Consider the following 19,628-nt stretch of genomic DNA (forward strand, 5'->3'; position numbering starts at 1 on the left):
CTGCCCCTGCAATTAGGGCAGTCTCTGTTCTGGGCAGGATGCTCAGGAGAGAAAGGCATCCCACAGGGCCAGCCACAGGGACAGCCTGACAGATCCATGTGGTCAAGGGGCTATTTCTAAGCAAAGAATCATAAGCAGGCTCTCAGAGAGGGCCTCAGTGCTCCCCACCTCAACAAAAAATCCTGGCCATTTTAATCAACAGTAATTTCAGACACTAATGTGCTTCTTGGGGTCTCTCCAGGAGCTAATTAAGAAAAGCATTAGTGGGATTAATGACACATACTGTTCATCATCAGTAGCAGAGAGGAAGAAACAAAAGCTTTTTTTATATGATCTATCCATGTGCCTATCAAGGTGTCAGTCTAAGGAACATGAGAACAGTCTTAAAGGCCAAAGAGTTTCAAGAGGTGTATTAAACCTGAAAGAAAAGTAGAAGATAGAAAACAAATATTCACGGCATCTTCTGAAATTTTTAAGCTCTAAGCTAGGCTTTTTACATAACTAGAATTAATTAGAATCAAGCTGAAAGCAAAGAAGGCTAGGATTTCTCTACTCTGAGTTAAAAGCACTGCATTTTGAGGTGTCATATCGTGAAATGCCCACGGACAGCAAGCAGATGGCATTCTAAATCACAGCCTATCACTCAGGCATGGATCACTTCAGGTAAAATTCATTCCCACTACTAATAAACTCCAGCACTAGCTAGCCAGGACAAAAAAAAACCCTAAAACCAAGAAAAAGCCTGCATAGATTTTTACTTTTTTCACTGGAACTTCAGAGAATCTAATCACAAAGATGAAAAAAGTTGTGGCTTTAATCAGTTATGACCTTCAGCTGTGACCATTAACTAAAGAGGAAATCAAAGAAAATTTAAGGATTTTCTGAGGCATTGTAGGAAGTTAGTATTTTTGTTACATTTAAAAATACAAAAGCAGCTATTATGGAGAAAAAAAATACAAATAATGGACTATACTCTAAATGCCTTTTCAGGAAAAGAAAAAAAAAAACATGAAACAGTCAGCATTTACTGTTTAAGAAAATCCTACAACAATCCGAAACAGCTTTTCCTGAGGTCAGTAAGCTATAAAATGAAAGGCAATATCAGACAGAACACCTGACTTGCATTTAGATGCAACAAGGCATCCTTGAGACAAGATATCCTTCATATAAATAAAAAAGCCTGCTTTACTTTATCTGAACAACTCAGTTTCTTGAGTTATTTAATTTCCAAGTTTTCTCTAACGTATAGCTTGGCCATTTTTTAAGCAAAGACATGGAACAGATAATTTTGAAGGTCCCTTCCAACCTAATTATTCCAAGTTTTATGTTTAGCTGTTCTGCAAACATTTTTAATATTGAATTCTCAGCAGAATATGCCCTTAGTCTCAACATTTCAATTAAATTAATAAAAATGAAAAATGAGAATAAAATTCAGTCAGGCATTAACACCTGAAGATCCAGCATTTTTCTACATGTCATATATCCATGGTAGCTCATGCTAATACAGTTCTTGGTCTGCATGAATTTCATGGATTTTCAAAGCATATCTCCATACCACATTAAAACCACTTATTTACTCTACTCTCTAATAAGTAGAGAGAGTAGAGTAAACCACTCTCTCTACTTATTAGAGAGTCACAGCTTGAATAAACTGCACACTTGAGTCTTCTCCACCCAAAAATTCAATCATTAAGTAAGAGAAAAAGCAAAAACTTACAATTTGGGTGTCACTTACTAAACATTGATTTCCTCAAACAAGTATTTCAAAATTCTTGGACCAACTGCTTTCAATCCAATTCATTCAAAAATGATGCATGTTGCAAGCCCTTACAACTGCTTTAAAACACATCAAGTAACACAGAACCATTTAGGTCAGAAAAACTCTTCTAAGATCATCACGCCCAACCACTAACCCAACATTGTCAAGGCCACCGCTAAACCACGTCCCTCAGTGTCATATCTTTGGGAGACTTCCAAATACCTCCAGGTGATTCAGAGGTGATTCAGCCTCTTCCCTGGCCAGTAGTGCTTGACAACATTTTTCCTAATATCCTATCTGAATCTCCCCTGGCACAACTTGAGGCCATTTCCTTTGTGCTATCACTTGTTTCTTGGGAGCAAAGACCGATCTCCACCTTGCTACAACCTCCTTGCAGGTAGTTACAGAGAGAATAATAAGGTCACCCCTGACCCTCCTTCTCTCCAGGTTTCCACAGCTGTTCCTCACCAGCCTTGTGCTCCAGACCCTTTCCCAGCACTGTTGCTCTTCTCTGGACATGCTCCAGCACCTCCATGTCCTTCTAGCAGTGAGGAGCCCAAAACTGAACACAGGATTTGAGGTGTGGCCTCACCAGTGCCAAGTACAGGGGACAATCACTGCCCTGGTCCTGCTGGTCACACTATCCCTGATACAGGCCAGGACACCACAGGCCTTCCAGGCCACCTGGGCACAAGCTGGCTCATGTTCAGCCACTGTCAACCAACACTCCCAGGTGCTCGTCCTGCAGCTCTGCCTGCGGTTGTTGTAACCCAAGTGCAGGACCTGGCATTTGGTCTTGCTGACCCTCAAACCACTGGCCTCAACCCGCTGCTCCAGCCTGTCCTGATCCCTCTGCAGAGCCTTCCTACCCTCCTGCAGATCAACACTCCTGCCCATCTTAGTCTGATCTTCAAACTGTTTGAATGTGCCTTTCATTCCCTTGTCCACATAATGGATAAAAATATTAAACAGAACCAGCCCCAGTGCTTAGTCCTGGGGAATACCACTTGCCACCAGTCACCAACTGGATTTAATTCCAGTGACCATCAACCTCTGGGCTCAGCCATCCAGCCAGTTTTTAAGCCACTGAAGAGTGCACCCATGCAGGACATGAGCAGCCACACTTGCAGGCTTGCTTCATTGTAACAATAAACTTGATGGAGCATTTCAATTAGTCTGAGGACACTAATTTAATCGCTCTTCCAACACTTCTAGAAGCTACCTGGTAAAAAATTTAAACACTTCAAATTTGTTTCACACGTTAATACATGGCCCTACAACTATCTTTCAAAACTATAGTGGTTCCTTTTCATAGTAAGATGAATTTGAAACTACTATTAAACATATCAACACATTTACATATGGAGTTTTTGTGGGTGAAATGTGTATCCCTATTGAGACTTATACATACAGGAACATATACAAATACAACCTATCTGTGTTTCATCGTTTTAACTGTCAATTATATTTCCTTTAATTTTCAGGTAAGTACAATATTTTGCAACATTTTGTGCAGTTGTATGTAAAAGCTAATGTCAAAACAGTTATGTAACAGACTAATGGACAGTTCAATATATGCAGAAAAATATGTCATGGTATAATACTGCACAGTAAAACTGAAACAGATTCTGTATACCCTTATTGTATTCTTTCTTTTCCTTTTGACAATAAGGAGAAGGCCAAGTCATATTCACTTGTTTTAGAAAACAGAACTAAAAGTATGAGCAGACACTTTTCCCAGAAATCCTATCATCCAGACACATATGCCCATAATTCTAATTGTCTCTTTTATTTTGGATATATACGATTACTTTAATAATTATGTGATCACCTGGGAAAAGAGACTGTGATACAGTAATTATGTACTCTTATGTAATATCTCTTTTAATCACAGAACAAGCAGTAGTTTTAAATACCAAAAGATGTAACACTCAAACACTGCTTTATTTTTCCCAGAATACAGACACAGTCTTATGAAAGAACACATACCCTGGTATTTATTGCTTCCAAAGTATTTTCAAAGATTTTAAGTGGAAGTACTAAAAGAAAGATTCCAAATTTGTCTGTCTAGACTCTCAGAACACTGATGCCAGCTGCAGAGCACACTCAATGTTGTTAATCATAAAAGGATAACACCTTACAAGAAATTTAGTGCAACGTTGGATGGTTGCCTAGGAAACTGAATTAAGTCTCTTATCAGGCATTATACTCCAATACAAAGATCACTAACATGCTCTCTGAAATACTGGAAGGTATCTGTCCTACGACTGTTGTATTGGTTTTGCCCAAATGTAATTTACAGCATATATGTAGGTTGCAAAGACTGTAGTACAGCATTCATGTTTTTCACTTCATAGCAGAAGCCTGTAATGTTTAAGGGAGTGAATATTCACTGACATTAGCGTCTTCCGCACTTAAGGAAATCCACCCCCATCAAAACAGAACAGGAAATTAAATTGGGATGGAGTGTGAAAGGTGGAATGTTTTCCCATATTGCAGTTGGATAATATATTATTATACTTCCATCATTTACTGAGATCTGAATCACAAATAAAAACATCTCAGGGTCACCAGAATGTAAGTCTTTATTAAAAGAAAAATGTATTTAAAATTGCAGGTATGTTATAAGAGAAAACAGTGGTAAAATTGAAACTTCACCTAGAAAAGAGGCTGCATTGTATTTTAAAAAAGACAGAACAAAGCAAGTAGGTATTTTACATCTATCCTGCTTTGCTAGTTATGGTGTAATCCCTGGTTTTTTTTGAGAATGCAGGTACCTACAATAGCTTAGTGCAATAAATGAGAAGTTAACTATAGTTCGAATATTTCAAAGTAATAAATGAATTCCATGTAAAAATTCTGTTATGTTTGCCTTCAAAAAATAATACCCTCACATTTATTTGACCAAAATAATAGAAAAAATATATATAAAATATTACCAAGATGGTCTGTGGGGCCCAAAGAACTTGCTTACTTAGCTGGACTACTTTGCTTACAAATTTCTCAACATTTTCAAGCTTGATTCCATGATTTTTGTTTTCTCCTCATATCGCCTAAACCACTGCTCATCTGCAGTAGACGATTATATACCTCATTAACAATATCCAGGTAACTTAGCTGGACATAACCAAGAGAATTACTTAACTGGACATAACCAAGCTAAAAAAAAGAAAAAAAAAAAACAAAAAAAATCCCTAAAATGGCAGTCTGCATAGAACACTTGCTTCTTGTCAAATGCATAACTATGGATATGGATTGTATGAGATTCAACAAGGCCAAATAGTGGGTGCCCTATCTGGGTCACCATCACCCAATGTAGTGCTACAGGCTGGAGAAGCATCTGGGAAGTCAAATAAAAAATGAAGTGGTACCTCACAGGGCTGTAAGAGCTCTCTGCAAACACCTGCGCAGAAGGTAACTCAGCTAACAGAGTGAAGCTGGACTTTCACACAGCTCTCAAGAAGGGGTCTTGCCCTAAGGATAAAGGCATGGAGCAAGGACACTGCCCTGGAGAGTGGGCCCCAAATCCACCATCATTGCACAGGAGACAGGGTGTTGTAGTAGACATGCATGTATTAGGTAAATTTTCAGGAAGCAGCTATGTAACAGAGGAATCTATAATCAATAATTACAAAAATAATAGATGACAAATACAAACAAATGCAATTATGCTACTATGAACATACAGCACCTCTCTAGTATGGTGTGGCAGATATGGCTTCCTCAACTCAAATGTACCACAACAGAAAGGCACTGAAAGGGCAAACAGTTGTATACAAGAAACAGCTCCATTGTGTCTTTGAGCTGGGGCAGAGGGAGGGATAGCAGAGGACAGGCATGGAAGAGATCCATAAATAGAAACTGGCAGTCAGGAAGGTAAGAAATGTTGGCTCACCTCTGTAACACAAGATCTAGCAAGCACCAAGTTTTTCAGCAATCAGTCCAAACAAGTTTGCATACTTAAGAACTTCTGCAGAACACTGCAAAAGCCAAAGATCTATGTGGGTCAGAAACTAAACAGAAAAACCTGTAGGAAAACAAAGTGAAAGGACAGACACTGAAGACACTATGTGCCTCAGCTGGCCCTAACCTGTAAGACTGCTGACAACTCCTACTGATGAAGGAGTTACCACTGCCTGTTTCTCCTGTCCTTACTTTCTTCTCAGGCATCTGCAAACAAATCACTGTCAAATACAAGTCTTTGGTCTGAACTTACTGGAGTCAGATTACATTATAAGACAAATCTGCAGAGTCAACAGAACATGATTTAGGAAACTCCGGGTTTAAGTTTTCTTGAAGGAAGCAGTTCTCTGGTCCACCAATGTGCTTTTAATTATTCTCATAAGCCCTGGACTACACAAACCTCAGACACTTACAATAATGTTTTTATAATTACCGCTTCACTGACAAAAACTGAATAATATTCCATTCTTGTTATGAAACTTGGAGAGAGAGCTAACAACTGAGGAGAATTCATATCACTCTTTTTAAACGTTACCTAAAATATTGTTTTCTGCCTTAAGTGAGACTAAGATTTCAGCAACTGTTAGGTTTGTTTATACAGAAGTTGATCATGAACGACAGTAACTTGCATATTTCTACAGGTCTTTATTCTGGAGATGCTCAGAGCATCAGTTTCAGCTGAAAGCACTGCTTCTTAGCTTAACTGAAAAATACTTTGAGAATACACAGCTTCAGATGTTATGTGTGTTCGACGGTCACCCAGTGCCACTACTCTTTCTCTTCTGTTTTTTTAATATAAATACTACTGAAATTTAAATATTCAATTTGCACATGGTCTGACTCAACTACTGTGACAAGAAAAGCCTAAACCAACAAGAGGATTTTCAAGTTATTCTCAGATAATTCATACTTAAAATAACAGAGAAAAACTGAATAAGCTTCCCAGCCTTCTTTTAATAATGTTACTGTAATTTTACAGTCTTAAAATAAAAATCCAAACCTAGCCAAACTCTGGAGCAAAACAGTGTTTGTAGCTACAAATGGAGACTATTCAAAAATCAATACTGTGCATAGAACAATATGCCTCCAGTTCCCTTACACAACTGCAATACAAAATTAACCAGCCAAAGAAAAGCTCTCCTCAACAAAACAGATTTAAATTCTGTAGCACTCTGCTGCAGTAGTTCCACAGAATACTGAAATACACTTTCAATTAATTTAGTTAGCAGCTTGTCATAAATTATACTTTGTATTCCTGAACTTTGAATTTTATTTCAAAGCTCTTAATTACAAAACTAGACATGTAAAGAAGAGGAAGCTTAAAATTTTGACAGACAATTTGAGACAGCTGGGGGTCCGGGAAAATGATGTAACTTACTCAAATTTTGAAAAGGACAGCCAGTGCTATAAAACCAACATTAATATCCTAATATCACTAGCTCTTTTCAAAGCCAGCAGCAAAAATGAGTTGATTAGTGTAGTTTGCTTGTACCTCCCAGAAAAAAGGTCTCATACTCCAGCACATGTAGATCCATTAATCTGAAATTCATTTGAGTAAACATTCCACATAGGAATAAGAGTTAGTACTTTTTTTTGCATCGCATAAAAACTTTAGACTACTAAAAGCTACAGTCGAGTTATCTAACAGGAGGTGGACAACATAATCCTCTGAGACTACAGGCTTCAGCAGGCATAAAGCTCTGATTAAAGTGATCTGCAAATAAAACCTTCAATCTTTAACATAACTTAAAGATAATACTTGTGTTTCAATGTAAATTTTAGATGACTCTCTCAGGGAGTGGTAAGCAACTATATAGCATGGAACTAATTACTAGAAAGGCACTCCTGGAACCTTTAAAAAAATCCCAACCACCACCTAAGAAATCAGTGACAAATGAATACTGACATGCTACTATACAATTATTTCAATTCCAAGACCAGTAAAATGCCTGCCAGTACATTATAATTAGCTCAAGAAGTTTTCAACATGTTCCACTTCAGCTGCTAAGAGAGGGGGGAAGTGCCTTTTACTGTTTGGTCTTAGGAAAAAAAGTTGTATTTCACTTACCAGTTCCTATATAGGGTTTAAAGCGTCCTGATAGTCTGTCAACAAAGGCACCTAAAACATCTAATCCCAGTAGTGCTACCTGTTGAAACAAAAGCATTAGATATTATAAACCAGATCAATGAGGAAAGTTTTAGAATATATTGCAATTAACTTAAGCATAGAAATGCAAGTATGCTGAAAAGCTATTTTAAATTAAAGTTTCAGTTGAACAGCTAAGAATTCTTTCAAAGTTCCTATCAAGACAAAGTTATCAGAATACGTTTGAAATGGATCAAGTTTATTTACATATACCAGAGCAATTCAGATTTTTAATTCTTGCCTTACAACAGAAGAAAATAAGTATTAGAAATCTAATGTTTTCCTATTTTCAACCACAAAACCCAAACAAAGACATGGTTTAAACATTTCCCAGATGCTAAGAGCTTACTCCAGGAGCTTACTTCTGGCCACTTAGCTCATCCACTAAGGTCATTACATCATTTTCCAAACTCCCAAAAGAAAATAATTGAGAAGCTAATTCTGCTTTCCCTAGTGGTCCAGACTAGACCATTTTTCCACTTGCTTTTTAAACTAGGGAAGCTCAATTTTTCATTTGCTCATTAAAATATAATAAAGAACCCCCTCAAACCAAATGAAAACAACAAAAAAACTAAACCAAAACAAAAACCAACTCAACCCACAACAATGAAAACCAAAACAGAAAAAAAAAAAAGGAAATGCAAAATACTACTGGAGTTTTGAGGAATTTCCCATCCATGCACAGAAACCACGTGAGACAACAATATCCACCAATACAGAAACAAAAACACAAACAGAAATTACCAATTTGACAAAATTATTTTAAGAAGTAGGGACACTTCTTTGCTGCTTACTATCCTGCATATTGTTCCAAGACTTCCTTCTGTATTTCATACAATAGTTCATAAGGAACACCAGAACCTGCATTTTCACAACTTGTAGTTACCTCAATTTGCTGCTGCTCATGAAGGTGCAAATGGAACAACCTCCAAGTTTGGGTGTTCCTTACAGCTTTTCCTCCTCTTTATTTTCTAGTAAGACAAGCACTGCACATTTTCCCCCATGAACTCATAACTAGAATTCCTCTCCTTTATTAGCTGTTTATTTTCATAACATTTGGATCTGCATTTTTTGGACCCCTCTGTTTCCTTAAGATCCCTATCTGTCACAATTGTGCACACTAGGCAGAAGGCCAGAAGAAAATTAGACTGGATATGCATGTGATACACATGGCCCACGCACACAGCATCACACGAGCCTTGTTTCCATAGGAAACTAGAAAAATAAGGTCCTCAAAAACCCCAGGATTAGAAGCAACTGCACAATGAAGCTGGTTTTAATAAATTCAGTATTTGCACAACATATCTTCTTTTAAAAAGGAGATACAAAACTTAGTTAGCAGTTAGTACAACTCACCCAGACACAATTCTATTACATACTAAAATACAGGATAGCAAATATAAGTGGATGGCATCACTGGCTTAAATTAATATATTGCCAACAAGTAACTATCTACAGATTAGGGAAATAGAATACTATAGCTAGCAACTTACTTAGACCAAAAAAAAAAAAAAAAAAAAAAAAAAATTAGCTTTTGTGGTAATGTCAAGGCTTTCCACAAGGTTTTTCCTTTAATGTTACTTTCCAGCTTATCAAGCAATATGAAACCATAGTCAAAAGCTCTGTCTAAAAACCAGTGTCTGAAAGAAATAAATTCTGGAGCCACAGTTTTCCTATGCTTCTGTTTCTTGACTACAAACCCACCTGAGACTTGCACTGACAATTTTAAGGTATCTTTCCATGCAAGTGTTTTGCACAAAAAGGAGCCTTTTCATCTGTAAAGATACATTTTAAAAAGGTTCTCTCTTCTCCACACATTAGATCATCTTTGCAAAATCTGTCTTGAAGACTTCCATCCTCACGAAGAACAGCAACTGAGAAACTTAGAGTAAAGCGCACATGCGTGAGCTTTACTGCATGCAAAGTCTTCTGTAGTCTGCAGCTTTGAAAAGGTAACAGGTATGAAAAGTCACAATAACTGAAGAGTTAAAATGTCAGTGTGGCCACAAGCTGAAGTTATGGAAAACTCTTCTACTACAAAATTTGCTTTCATTCCACATCACAAAACAAGTCAGCTGAACCACACAACTACAGAGGATAGCAAGTGAACTACCACCTGCTGGTTTTGTAAATCAGTTTTAATATTTCTCTGTTCTGATACACAATGCTCTAAGCTTCAGCATCTCGTGGTAGGTATCATCTGTGCAGTAATCAAGCAGCCCTTTGGAAAGAGTCCTTAATTTATATGGGGTCACATAAACATCATTCCAAAAAAAACCAATTGTAAATTGAGGAAGAACTTAGAGGTTCTGCAGAAGACCTGCAACAAAGAGGTTCCAAGTTCTGAGGCACTGTGTGGGACCATTTACTAACACAGGCTCTCCACTATCAACAGAAAAACCTTTCACCAGCATCACTGCTCTTTCCCCAACAGCTCCAATGAAGGATGAATGCCTTCTGGGACTAAAATCAATGGATTTGTTTCTTACTCTGCATTCATTAAGCCTTTTGCTTGCAGTCTAGAAAGAGCCTTTGTATGTTGAGAGTGATTCATCAGTTTACCATTGTCTGAGGCATTTAAACAGTGCTTTTAAAGTTCATAGGGAAAAAGAAATTTGGGCTCATTTGAACTGAAGTTGGTTATTTGCTATTCTTTAACAAGCCAATATTAAGCCTATCCTTGACTTCTCAGATCACAACAAAGTTGCCAAACCAACTGAGAAATATTTTATCTGTTCTGGATAAAAAAAGACCAGACTCTTTAGTGAAATCAAGATGTTCCAACCAAAAAACTATTATGAATAGAACCAGTGATTAGTAATTGAGCCTATTCTTGCTCTGCAAGCTTGATCCTTTTCCAGCTCTCCTTCTGCACACACTTTCCAGCACTTCCCCTGCCCTTCTGTGGGCAACTTCCAGGCATGTAAGTTTTCTCCTAGAAAAAGAAATACTGTTCTTCAAACCATACCTGGATAACCATGCATGCTTACTGTTATTTTCATTGTGGTTCTGTAATTTCCTATCCCTGTGGGGGACCGCTAGGGGAAGGACACTACCAGGAAAACATCTCTACTTGTGTAACTTGCCAAATGACCTTAATACAAATGTCCTTGGATTTGGTCATAGGATCTCTGAACTGTGCATGGAAATATGGATTCTGTAGAATGGGATCTGTGAACTAGTCATGAGAATCTAATGGGGGAATTATGGAGGTCCCTATCTGGAACTCCAAAGAATGAAGTTAAGGCATTGGACTTCCTGTCACCATGGGGACAGCTGTGGTATCACTAACAACTACTGACAAACAGGACAGCATGCCAAACAACTACGCCCTGCAAGAGCAACCATTGTTCCAGCACTGCACTGCTGGAACAAGATATATGCAAAAACTTCACGGGATTTTTTTTTAAAGTATTGTCAGCCAAGACACAAGGTACACTTTCTTAATTCTCATAATCTCAAGAACCTTGCAAGCAGCTCAACATGAAACAAAAATATTTATGTTCATGCAGTATCTTGTACTTCTTCAAGTTTCATATTCTTAGTTCTCTCGACTCATCTTTCAGGACACACTTCTGCTCCCCTATTCTATACTTCTTACTCCCTTTACTGTTTCCCACTCGAATTCTATCCACTTCCCCCATCTGCAAAGATCTATCCATACTCTATTCCCTCCCTTAACTCAAAAGCTTGCAGATAGTTAAGCATGCCCTTGGCCCCATGGGCAGAAGGACACTTCCATTTTTCTGGGTCATTTCTTCAACCTGTGTGGTTTTTCAGTCCCAGCCACATCTTCAGACTCCATTCTCCCTGCCACTCAGCAGCAGTTGGACAGCTGCCTCTGCTGACAGAAGCCAAAACTGCAGACCCGGCTGCTGAAGCTACCACACACATCATCTATACTGTAGATATTTTAGCTGACGAGGAAGCATTATTTCCATTCTCTTGCTTCTCTCACCCTTCAAGAGCACTAATGACACACTTCCAATTCCAATGGTATGATTTTTTTTTTAATACGTATCACATCACATTGCAAGGAGAGAGCAGGGTTGCTGGTATCTAACAAAGTCTTCAAGCTCAACATTTGAAGTCCAAGTTCATTAGCAAATGCAGAGCCCCCTCTACCTAAAAATGCAAGGCTACTGCCTTCAAAATGATGTTTTGCAACTATATTTTCGACTACAAGGTAAGATTCTCCTAAGTGTCCTATCTTTGCTACTGCTAAACTACCTATCAGCTGCAACCTCATTGTCTCAAAAGGGGTACAGACTATTGTAAGAATCCGTGTGAACAAACCATGTGATATAACATAAACTGTTCAGTGCAATATAAAGACTACTCAGTGCAAATCTCCAACCACCCAGTGCAAAACAACAACTAAATAAACTATTTAGTGCAATACAACAGACTATCAAACTTCTGATAACCTTCCCTTCACAATTCTCCTGTGATGGCCAACCACAGAACATTTCAGTGATGCAGTGCAAGCAACCACACTACCAGAGGATTGCTGCATGAATCACCCGTATTAATCTAGAGAGTGACAAGTGTATTTCTGCACTAAAAGGCTTAGTTTCTCCATGGGACCTCCCAACAGGCACAATTCTGGCATGTCCCTGTTATGTTGACTTCTCCTGCACTGCAGCCAGAACAAGCAAGCAAAGTGCTCTCATAAAAATTTTAGAGGTTATTAAAAAAAAAAAGGAAACACGCTTTAATGCCCTTTCCCCAAGTTGGGAACTTTAGCTTCCTATCTTGTCTGCCCACATTAATTAAGAAACATTTAGCCAATTATGAAGAACACATTGATGTAACACTCAAAATGATCAGTGGAAAAAAAGTTTACAACTTTCTGTTATTTCAAAACCTTTCATCATCTTCAAACTGAATTCAGACTGCTAGTGTTATCTCCAAACTGCTCTGTATTATGTGGACAATACGGTATTCTAAATTTTGTGTACTGCCTCCAGCTTGATCCATTACAGGAGCGTCTCCAGTTTACTTCACGTGTGCATAAACATTCTTCCCTTATCTATTGTAATAATTTTTTCACAAATATTTTTCCAAGGATTGTGCGCAAAACCCAAAAGTATATGATGCAGCAACACTTGATATTGTAAGCCATTTTTTTGAGATTGTCTGGCTAAAACTTTATGTGCTGCACAAGAAAAAGTTTCAAAACAGAGCCTCTTTAAAAGCAAGATTCAGTGGGAAGACAATGAGATGTATGGTATTTCTCTTTCGAATAAATAACTAATTAAAAAACGTTTTTTCCCCAAACAAAATTGCAGTCGAAAGCCTTTCTAAGCACATTGATGGTGCAAAACAAAGAAACACTTTATTTTAGGACTTGGTTCTTTCAAAAGAATTTAATTCTTCTTGTGCCCAAGGTCTCTTATTTCCTTTCCCATTTCCTCTTATTTAAATTGTATCAAACATACAGTGACCCCCATTCTCTGCTACTTACTCCCACCTCTGCAGCAGCTCCTCTGCTGTGGGAAGAGCAGCATTCATGCAGCTGAACAACAGCCCACTTTAGGAACCAGCCCAACAAAGAACAAGAGAAGGCATCTCCTGAGCCATGTCTCCTCCCTGAGCCTGCTAGCTGGGCAGCCTCACAAGCACTCCCATCAGAGCCATGCAGGAATGACGCACCAGCACCACTCCTCAGCCAGGCACAGAAACTGCTTCCATCAGCAGTGCTGCTAAAATTGCAGGGCTCACACGCCCTGACTGCTGCCAGCTCTGCTCTGAAGGATGCACCTCTCCTCTGACACACTGCATAGGGCTTGGAAAGGCTGTCCATCCACGCCCAAATCAATCAAAACACAGGTTAAAAGTGACGCTCCTGTTATCCCTCTTGACCTGCAAATGTATTTCATCCGGTGCACTGAAATCGCCTGTAACATGAGTCAAATCAGCTTGCTGAAACACTGCAAAATGAATTGAACATTGACAAAACGTTAAGTGCCTCAGGAACAACAGTGACAACAGAACACCTGGCCCCATGAGCAGCAGAGCTGCAGTTTCAACAGCAAGTACAGTTAGGCTGGATAACACAAACTAAGCTGTAAAACAATTGAGAACTGTCAATTCCACCTCTGGAGGAGATGCCTGAGACTTTGAGACTATATATTCCCCATTCCCAACTAAAGACCAGACAAAATTAATTTTAATTAAAATAATTAAAACTTCTTGGAAGTGTCCCTTGTCTTCAGGAGATCCGCTTGATTATTTGGCTAATACTCCATTACACCTAATGCATCATGAAGAGAACATAAATATTACATTAAAAAATAGTAATTATTACTCAAGAAGGAACCAAATAATTGAGTTTGAAAACCAAAATTGGATTCACACAGGGACAGGTCAAACCACATTCTCACTATATAGAAAAAAGAAAGTGGCTCCCACACAGTCAAGATCAAACAAAACTTGAAGAAAAAAAGAATGACATTCAGCAAAGAGTTCAAAGTCAAACATTTTTTCTTCAACAAAGACATTTAAATCACTAGCATTTGCTAACAAAGACTAAGGAAATACTGGAATCTACACCATAACTGAAAATAAAGGTTTAGCAGAGTCCTCTTTTATTCCATTTCTCTGTCCTGCATCTTACAGTCCTACAACTGAGCATGGCATTTGCCTTTTGTGTAGCATATGTTGGCTTGTGTTCAACTTCAGATCCAAAACAACCCACACATTTTCTTCTTAAGGTCTGCTACACACACACCCCACATCCTGCCATTTGTGTATTTGGTCATTTCTAATTAAATGTCCGACTCCACATGTTTTATCTCTGAACTCTCTTTTTTCAGATCTCAGTATCTCCACTTTATTCAGGTAAGTTTAAATCACAGGCTCCACACATATGTGTGGTCAGCCAAGTTTTAACTGCTGTCATCTCTCTGTAAGTCCTTCAGACAAGCATCCTAACCACTTGTCTTTACCTATCTGCAAAATTACAGTTCAAATTTTCCCTTCCTTTCTGGAAATTGAAAGCTCCTCCTGCTGGCCTTTTGTTGAACTAAAGACAAACCAAAATAAATACTTGCCAAACCAAGGAAATACAAAAACGCAACACCAACATTACTGGTATTTTAGTATCTTTTGGTATTTGGCATTGAGACAAACCTCAGAAAAATCTCACTCTTCAAGATGCATAGAGTAAGAGATAATTCCAAGGATTTGCCTAAAAGAAACAGTTTATCCACACTATCAGAAAGAGATAGAGTGAAATCAGATTTTCTTCTTCCCATGGCGAACAATCTGCTGCTCTGACATAAAACGAGTGATTATTAATTACTTTTCTACTGCAGCTGAGGAACAAAACAAGCTAAGATATTGACCACAAATGTAAGAAATCCAAAAGTGACTCGCAGTCACAAACATTTCTGATTACTCTTCTCATATAAAATTACCTGGAGAAACTACCATTGTAGTCATAGTTTTTTGTTAGTTTTGATCAGGTATGCTTTCTTTAAAGAACCAAAATGTGGCTTTATTGCTCAAAAATAATTTTAATGATGGTAATTGTTCAATTTTGGTGTTCTTAAAAGAGTCCACAACATGCTAAGAGTAGATTTGCAAAGCTCTACATTAAAAGCAGTATTTCCCCATCCCACATCTCTTTAGCAGGAGTTCAAAGCAGATTTCCAGATTACTTGAGTCAGACATAGAACAGTTTGAGTCACCAGACTGCACAGTTAGATAATCTTGTAATTATTTCAAGTGACTACTGAGCATGAGAGAGAACTAACAGATGTGTTAAACATAACTCATGTATACAGAGATGAAGATCCAGGCTAACCCAGTAACACCAGCAAATATCTATCAGTAGTACCACCCCCAGAATGGGTAACTCATTTACTGTTTGAAGTTCACCTGAGAGTCCAAACAGAAAAAATAGCACTGTTCCCATTTCTTGAGATTGCTAAAATTTCAGACTGAGACCAAATACCAGCAGAATAATTCTATCACTCAACTCTTAATACTTTGCATTCAACTTACCTACTCTTATTCCTCACAGCCTTGGGAAAGCAGTTGAGGGAGGGGGGATAGGAACTGACATATACACAAAAACCCAAATCTCTGCATTGTAGGAAAGAGATTAGACCCAACCAGTACAAAATAAACCAGAACAACAAGCAACCAATTTTCAGTTCAGTGAGGAATACTTTCATTATAGTGAGATACAAAACAAAAGTTTAAATTATGCACATCTTCTGCATACTCCCTGACGTTGCAAAGCTTTTGAGAGTCTTTGTAAGCCAATCCATCACTGCATAGACATCGCAACTGAAGTCCTCATAACTCAACATTGACTCATATCTCTCTAGGTCATTCCCTATGTTCTGCAACCAATTTTCACTACAACTCTGAACCACCTGCAGATGAGTCAACACATTCTTAATCCCACCTTTCTGTTTTACCAGTAACTCAAGCTAGTAATTGTGTTTTCCACTTCAATGAGCTAGATGAACTCAGAAATTTTCCTATCTGCTCTCTCAGTTTGGAATTGCCAGGTTGTTTATTAAATAACTGTAAAGAGTTGCAAACTTCAGAACAGCAAAAGCACTGTGTTTTATGTGGCCAAAATCCTTTGGGGATGAGTTAATTCAACCTTGCTGATAACTAGCCCACATTTAGAATTATAGAATGGTTTAGAAAAGGCCTTTAAGATCATTGAGTCCAGCTTGTTTACTGAATGCTTATTCTCTTTTTCCCCCCACTCACTATCAAACCTGTCAAGCCAACCGTCCTGGTAGTCCTCCAGAGTCTTTCCCTTCTGGTTAGACGAGCCAAAAACTTTCTAGGCTGGCATATCATAGAAAGTTTTCTCTTCACAGGCACAGCTTAAGAGTTGAGACCAGAGCTCTCAGATCATGCATCTCCTCTTTCACTATAGTCAGCAGAGTACACTGTATTCAAGAACTGAGCTTCCAGTTGGAATAAAAAATATGGCACGTTCAGGGCAAGTCACGTTAGTTATCCCTTTAATATCCATACCCATCACCATGAGCAGAAATAATGCTCTCCATCACAACTTCCTCCAGCATTCCCCACTTGTATCTCCAATTCATCTAGCTCAGCAGTTCTGAGTCTCCAGCCATTATCACTGCTTGTGATATCACCAGTCACGTCAACTGGGAGGGATTAATTACTTTAGGACTCTGGAGACCTGCAAGACCTTTAGCAAGATACAAAAGAAAGATGATAAGCAGAAGAGTTAAGTGCTCTGTGTATCCATTTCTCAGTAGAGGGTGACCAACAATATGTTAAATAATACAGCAATCAAAAATCACTAGTTTTTTTTTGAGAAGACACATGAATCTGTGGCATTCATTATTTTCTATTGTTCAGGGCCTGAGTGCAATAACAAAATAGGATGCAACATTTAAATGTGTAACATCTATGGTGGCATGCGACAAAATATGCAAGTAAAACACATGCCATTTTTCTAGAATATTAATCTTCATTTTGAAGCAGCACACGTTGGCAGTCACTACCACAACCAGGAACACTGGTACTGACTGTGAGCAAAACACCCAAGATCTTGTGTTGTTGCCATTAATGTAGTCACAGAATCTTCCAAGCTGGAAGGGACCCACAAGAATCATCAAGCCCAGCTCTGAAGTGATGGCCCCTAGAGGAATCAAACACCATGCTCTAACATATGTGACGTGCTTTGAAACACAACAAAGAGCCACCAGTAAGTGACATAGAGAAGATGTAACAAAAACACTGCAATGATTTTGCAAGCTATCTTTAAAATTCTCAGAATTTGTAATACTCTCATTCTGCATGACTCTTTTCAGTGGTACCCAGCCACGCTGTAAGGGCAACAGACACAAACTGAAACACAAAAGTGCCATCTGAATACAAGGGAAAAATTTCCTTTACTTTGAGGGTGACAGAGGACTTGAACAAGCTGCCCAGAGAGGTTGTGTTGTCTCTCCTGGAGATATTCAAAACCCACCTGGCTGTGATTCTGTGCAACCTGCTCTTGGTGAACCTGCTTTAGCAGGGAGGTTGAACTAGGGGATCTCCCTTCTGTGCCTGATGCTTGTGGAGCACTGCCTAGTTCTCATTGATCCTACAATCCAAACAGCTCAGGAGTTCTGTCACCTTACATCAACAGCAAACAAAATGTCTTGCACTATGAAAAATACATCTTGAAAATTGAATTTCCAGTCTTAACGCCTAATTCTGTTAATTTACAAGTGCAGAAGAAACTCTTACATTACCCTGTTAAGTAAGTAGCTAGCACTCTTCATGAAAAAGAGTATTTTTAAAGACCTGTCTAGGTCTTGCACTAATCATTTTTTTCACCAACAGCTGCCCTCAGATGACGGATTTAAAGATAAGTAAATTATATTTGTCCAGCACACGCTACTTCCTCAAGCTAACCTGACCTTTACTGACAGACATGCTTCCAAAATAAATAAATTATATGTGCAAATAAGAGTTAAGCCTTCATTATTTTCAGACGTCAATCTCAGAAGTTGCTACATGCAAACGTTGGCGGATTAAAGTCAGTGGAGGGTAAAAAAAAATCCATTTCAGGAACATACTGCCCTTTGAGGTTACTCTGCGCCCTTCTCCTGTGTCTCAGAAAACAGAAAAAAAAAAAAGCGAGAACAAGCTCAGAGCAGCGAGTTTAAAGGTCCGAATTGCGGGCGGGTCACGCTGGCAGGGCAGGGCGGAGCCGGCCCGGCCGCCAATGCGAACACGATTGTCCTTGGCACTAAAACTGCGCTGTCAATCGCCTTATCGGCTGACCGACGTCAGAACAACTCGCAAGTGTTAACGCTGTGTGAGGGAGTGATCGCTCTTTTCCCGTGGCTCCGTCTAAAAGACACACGCACACAGGAAAAAGCGAAACGTGAGTCATCATCGGGCCGCTGTGAGGATACTGGGTAACTTCCCAGGTACGGGAAAGTCACCTAAAGACGATATAAACAACTTTCAACTCACAGTTGGAACCCCAAGAAGCCAATTATTCTTTAAATCGTCTAAAACACACACAGCGTGATACAAATCCGGTGGAGCAGCACTCTTTACGGCCTGCAGAAAACGATGGCAACCCCATGAAACACTACACCCAAGTGCAGAGACCATGGGAGTGGTAGCGAGAAAAAAATAAGAAAAATAATCATCAGCTCTCTTGTTTCTGAGTAAGAAACACAACCCGAGTGTGTAATATAGTTGCGGGGGGAGGGGTGAGGGGGTTTAACACAATGCCGTGAAAAAACCCTCAAATCCAAACCAAAACCAAAACACCACCTAGCCAACGATAAAGGCAAAACCAAACCCCCTATTACTGCTTCTTTAAGGATAGACACAATAAAACATTAACCACCCTTCCAAAATTTCGGAATTCCCCTTTGTGCGGGGAGGGATAATACTGGCACAAATGTAGTTTTACTTCTGCTCTTACCTGATTAAAAAAGTAACCCGGGGCTCTGTACCTCCCTACCATGATGAATCATGGTCTTCCCGGACCGAGCCCCGCCGAGCAGCCTCACCTTAAAATTACTGGAGTTGACCCACGCTGTTATTTCGTCGATCACTTTGTCAAGGCGCTGCTGGTCCTGCTCCAGGTCGGGGGACCTCGCCGGGTCGCCCAGGTACTCCAGCAGCTCTTGGCCGACCTGCATCCTGCGGCCCACGTCCTTCTGCTGTACCTGCTCGCAGAAATAATCCATGCCGGCAGGCTCCATCTTCGGACGCTGCGGAAAAGTTTCTTCGTAGACGAGC

General features: G+C 39.1%; 1 protein-coding gene across 33 annotated transcripts in view; it reads right to left on the reverse strand.

Annotated features, from left to right (window-relative positions):
- The window catches only part of CLASP2 (cytoplasmic linker associated protein 2), a 145,034-nt gene extending 125,412 nt beyond the window's left edge, over positions 1-19,622 (reverse strand). For all 33 annotated transcript variants that reach the window (XM_031059614.1, XM_031059620.1, XM_031059618.1 and 30 more), the window contains exons 1-2: positions 19,397-19,622; positions 7,791-7,869 (exon numbers count right to left, since the gene is read on the reverse strand). In XM_031059614.1, coding sequence (XP_030915474.1) covers positions 7,791-7,869; positions 19,397-19,591 — 274 coding nt within the window. In that variant the 5' untranslated portion in view covers positions 19,592-19,622. The remainder of the gene's footprint in view (positions 1-7,790; positions 7,870-19,396) is intronic.
- Between the last annotated feature and the right edge of the window lie 6 nt (positions 19,623-19,628).

Source organism: Geospiza fortis, unplaced genomic scaffold (genome assembly GCF_000277835.1).
Source record: "Geospiza fortis unplaced genomic scaffold, GeoFor_1.0 scaffold120, whole genome shotgun sequence".
Classification (NCBI taxonomy): domain Eukaryota; kingdom Metazoa; phylum Chordata; class Aves; order Passeriformes; family Thraupidae; genus Geospiza; species Geospiza fortis.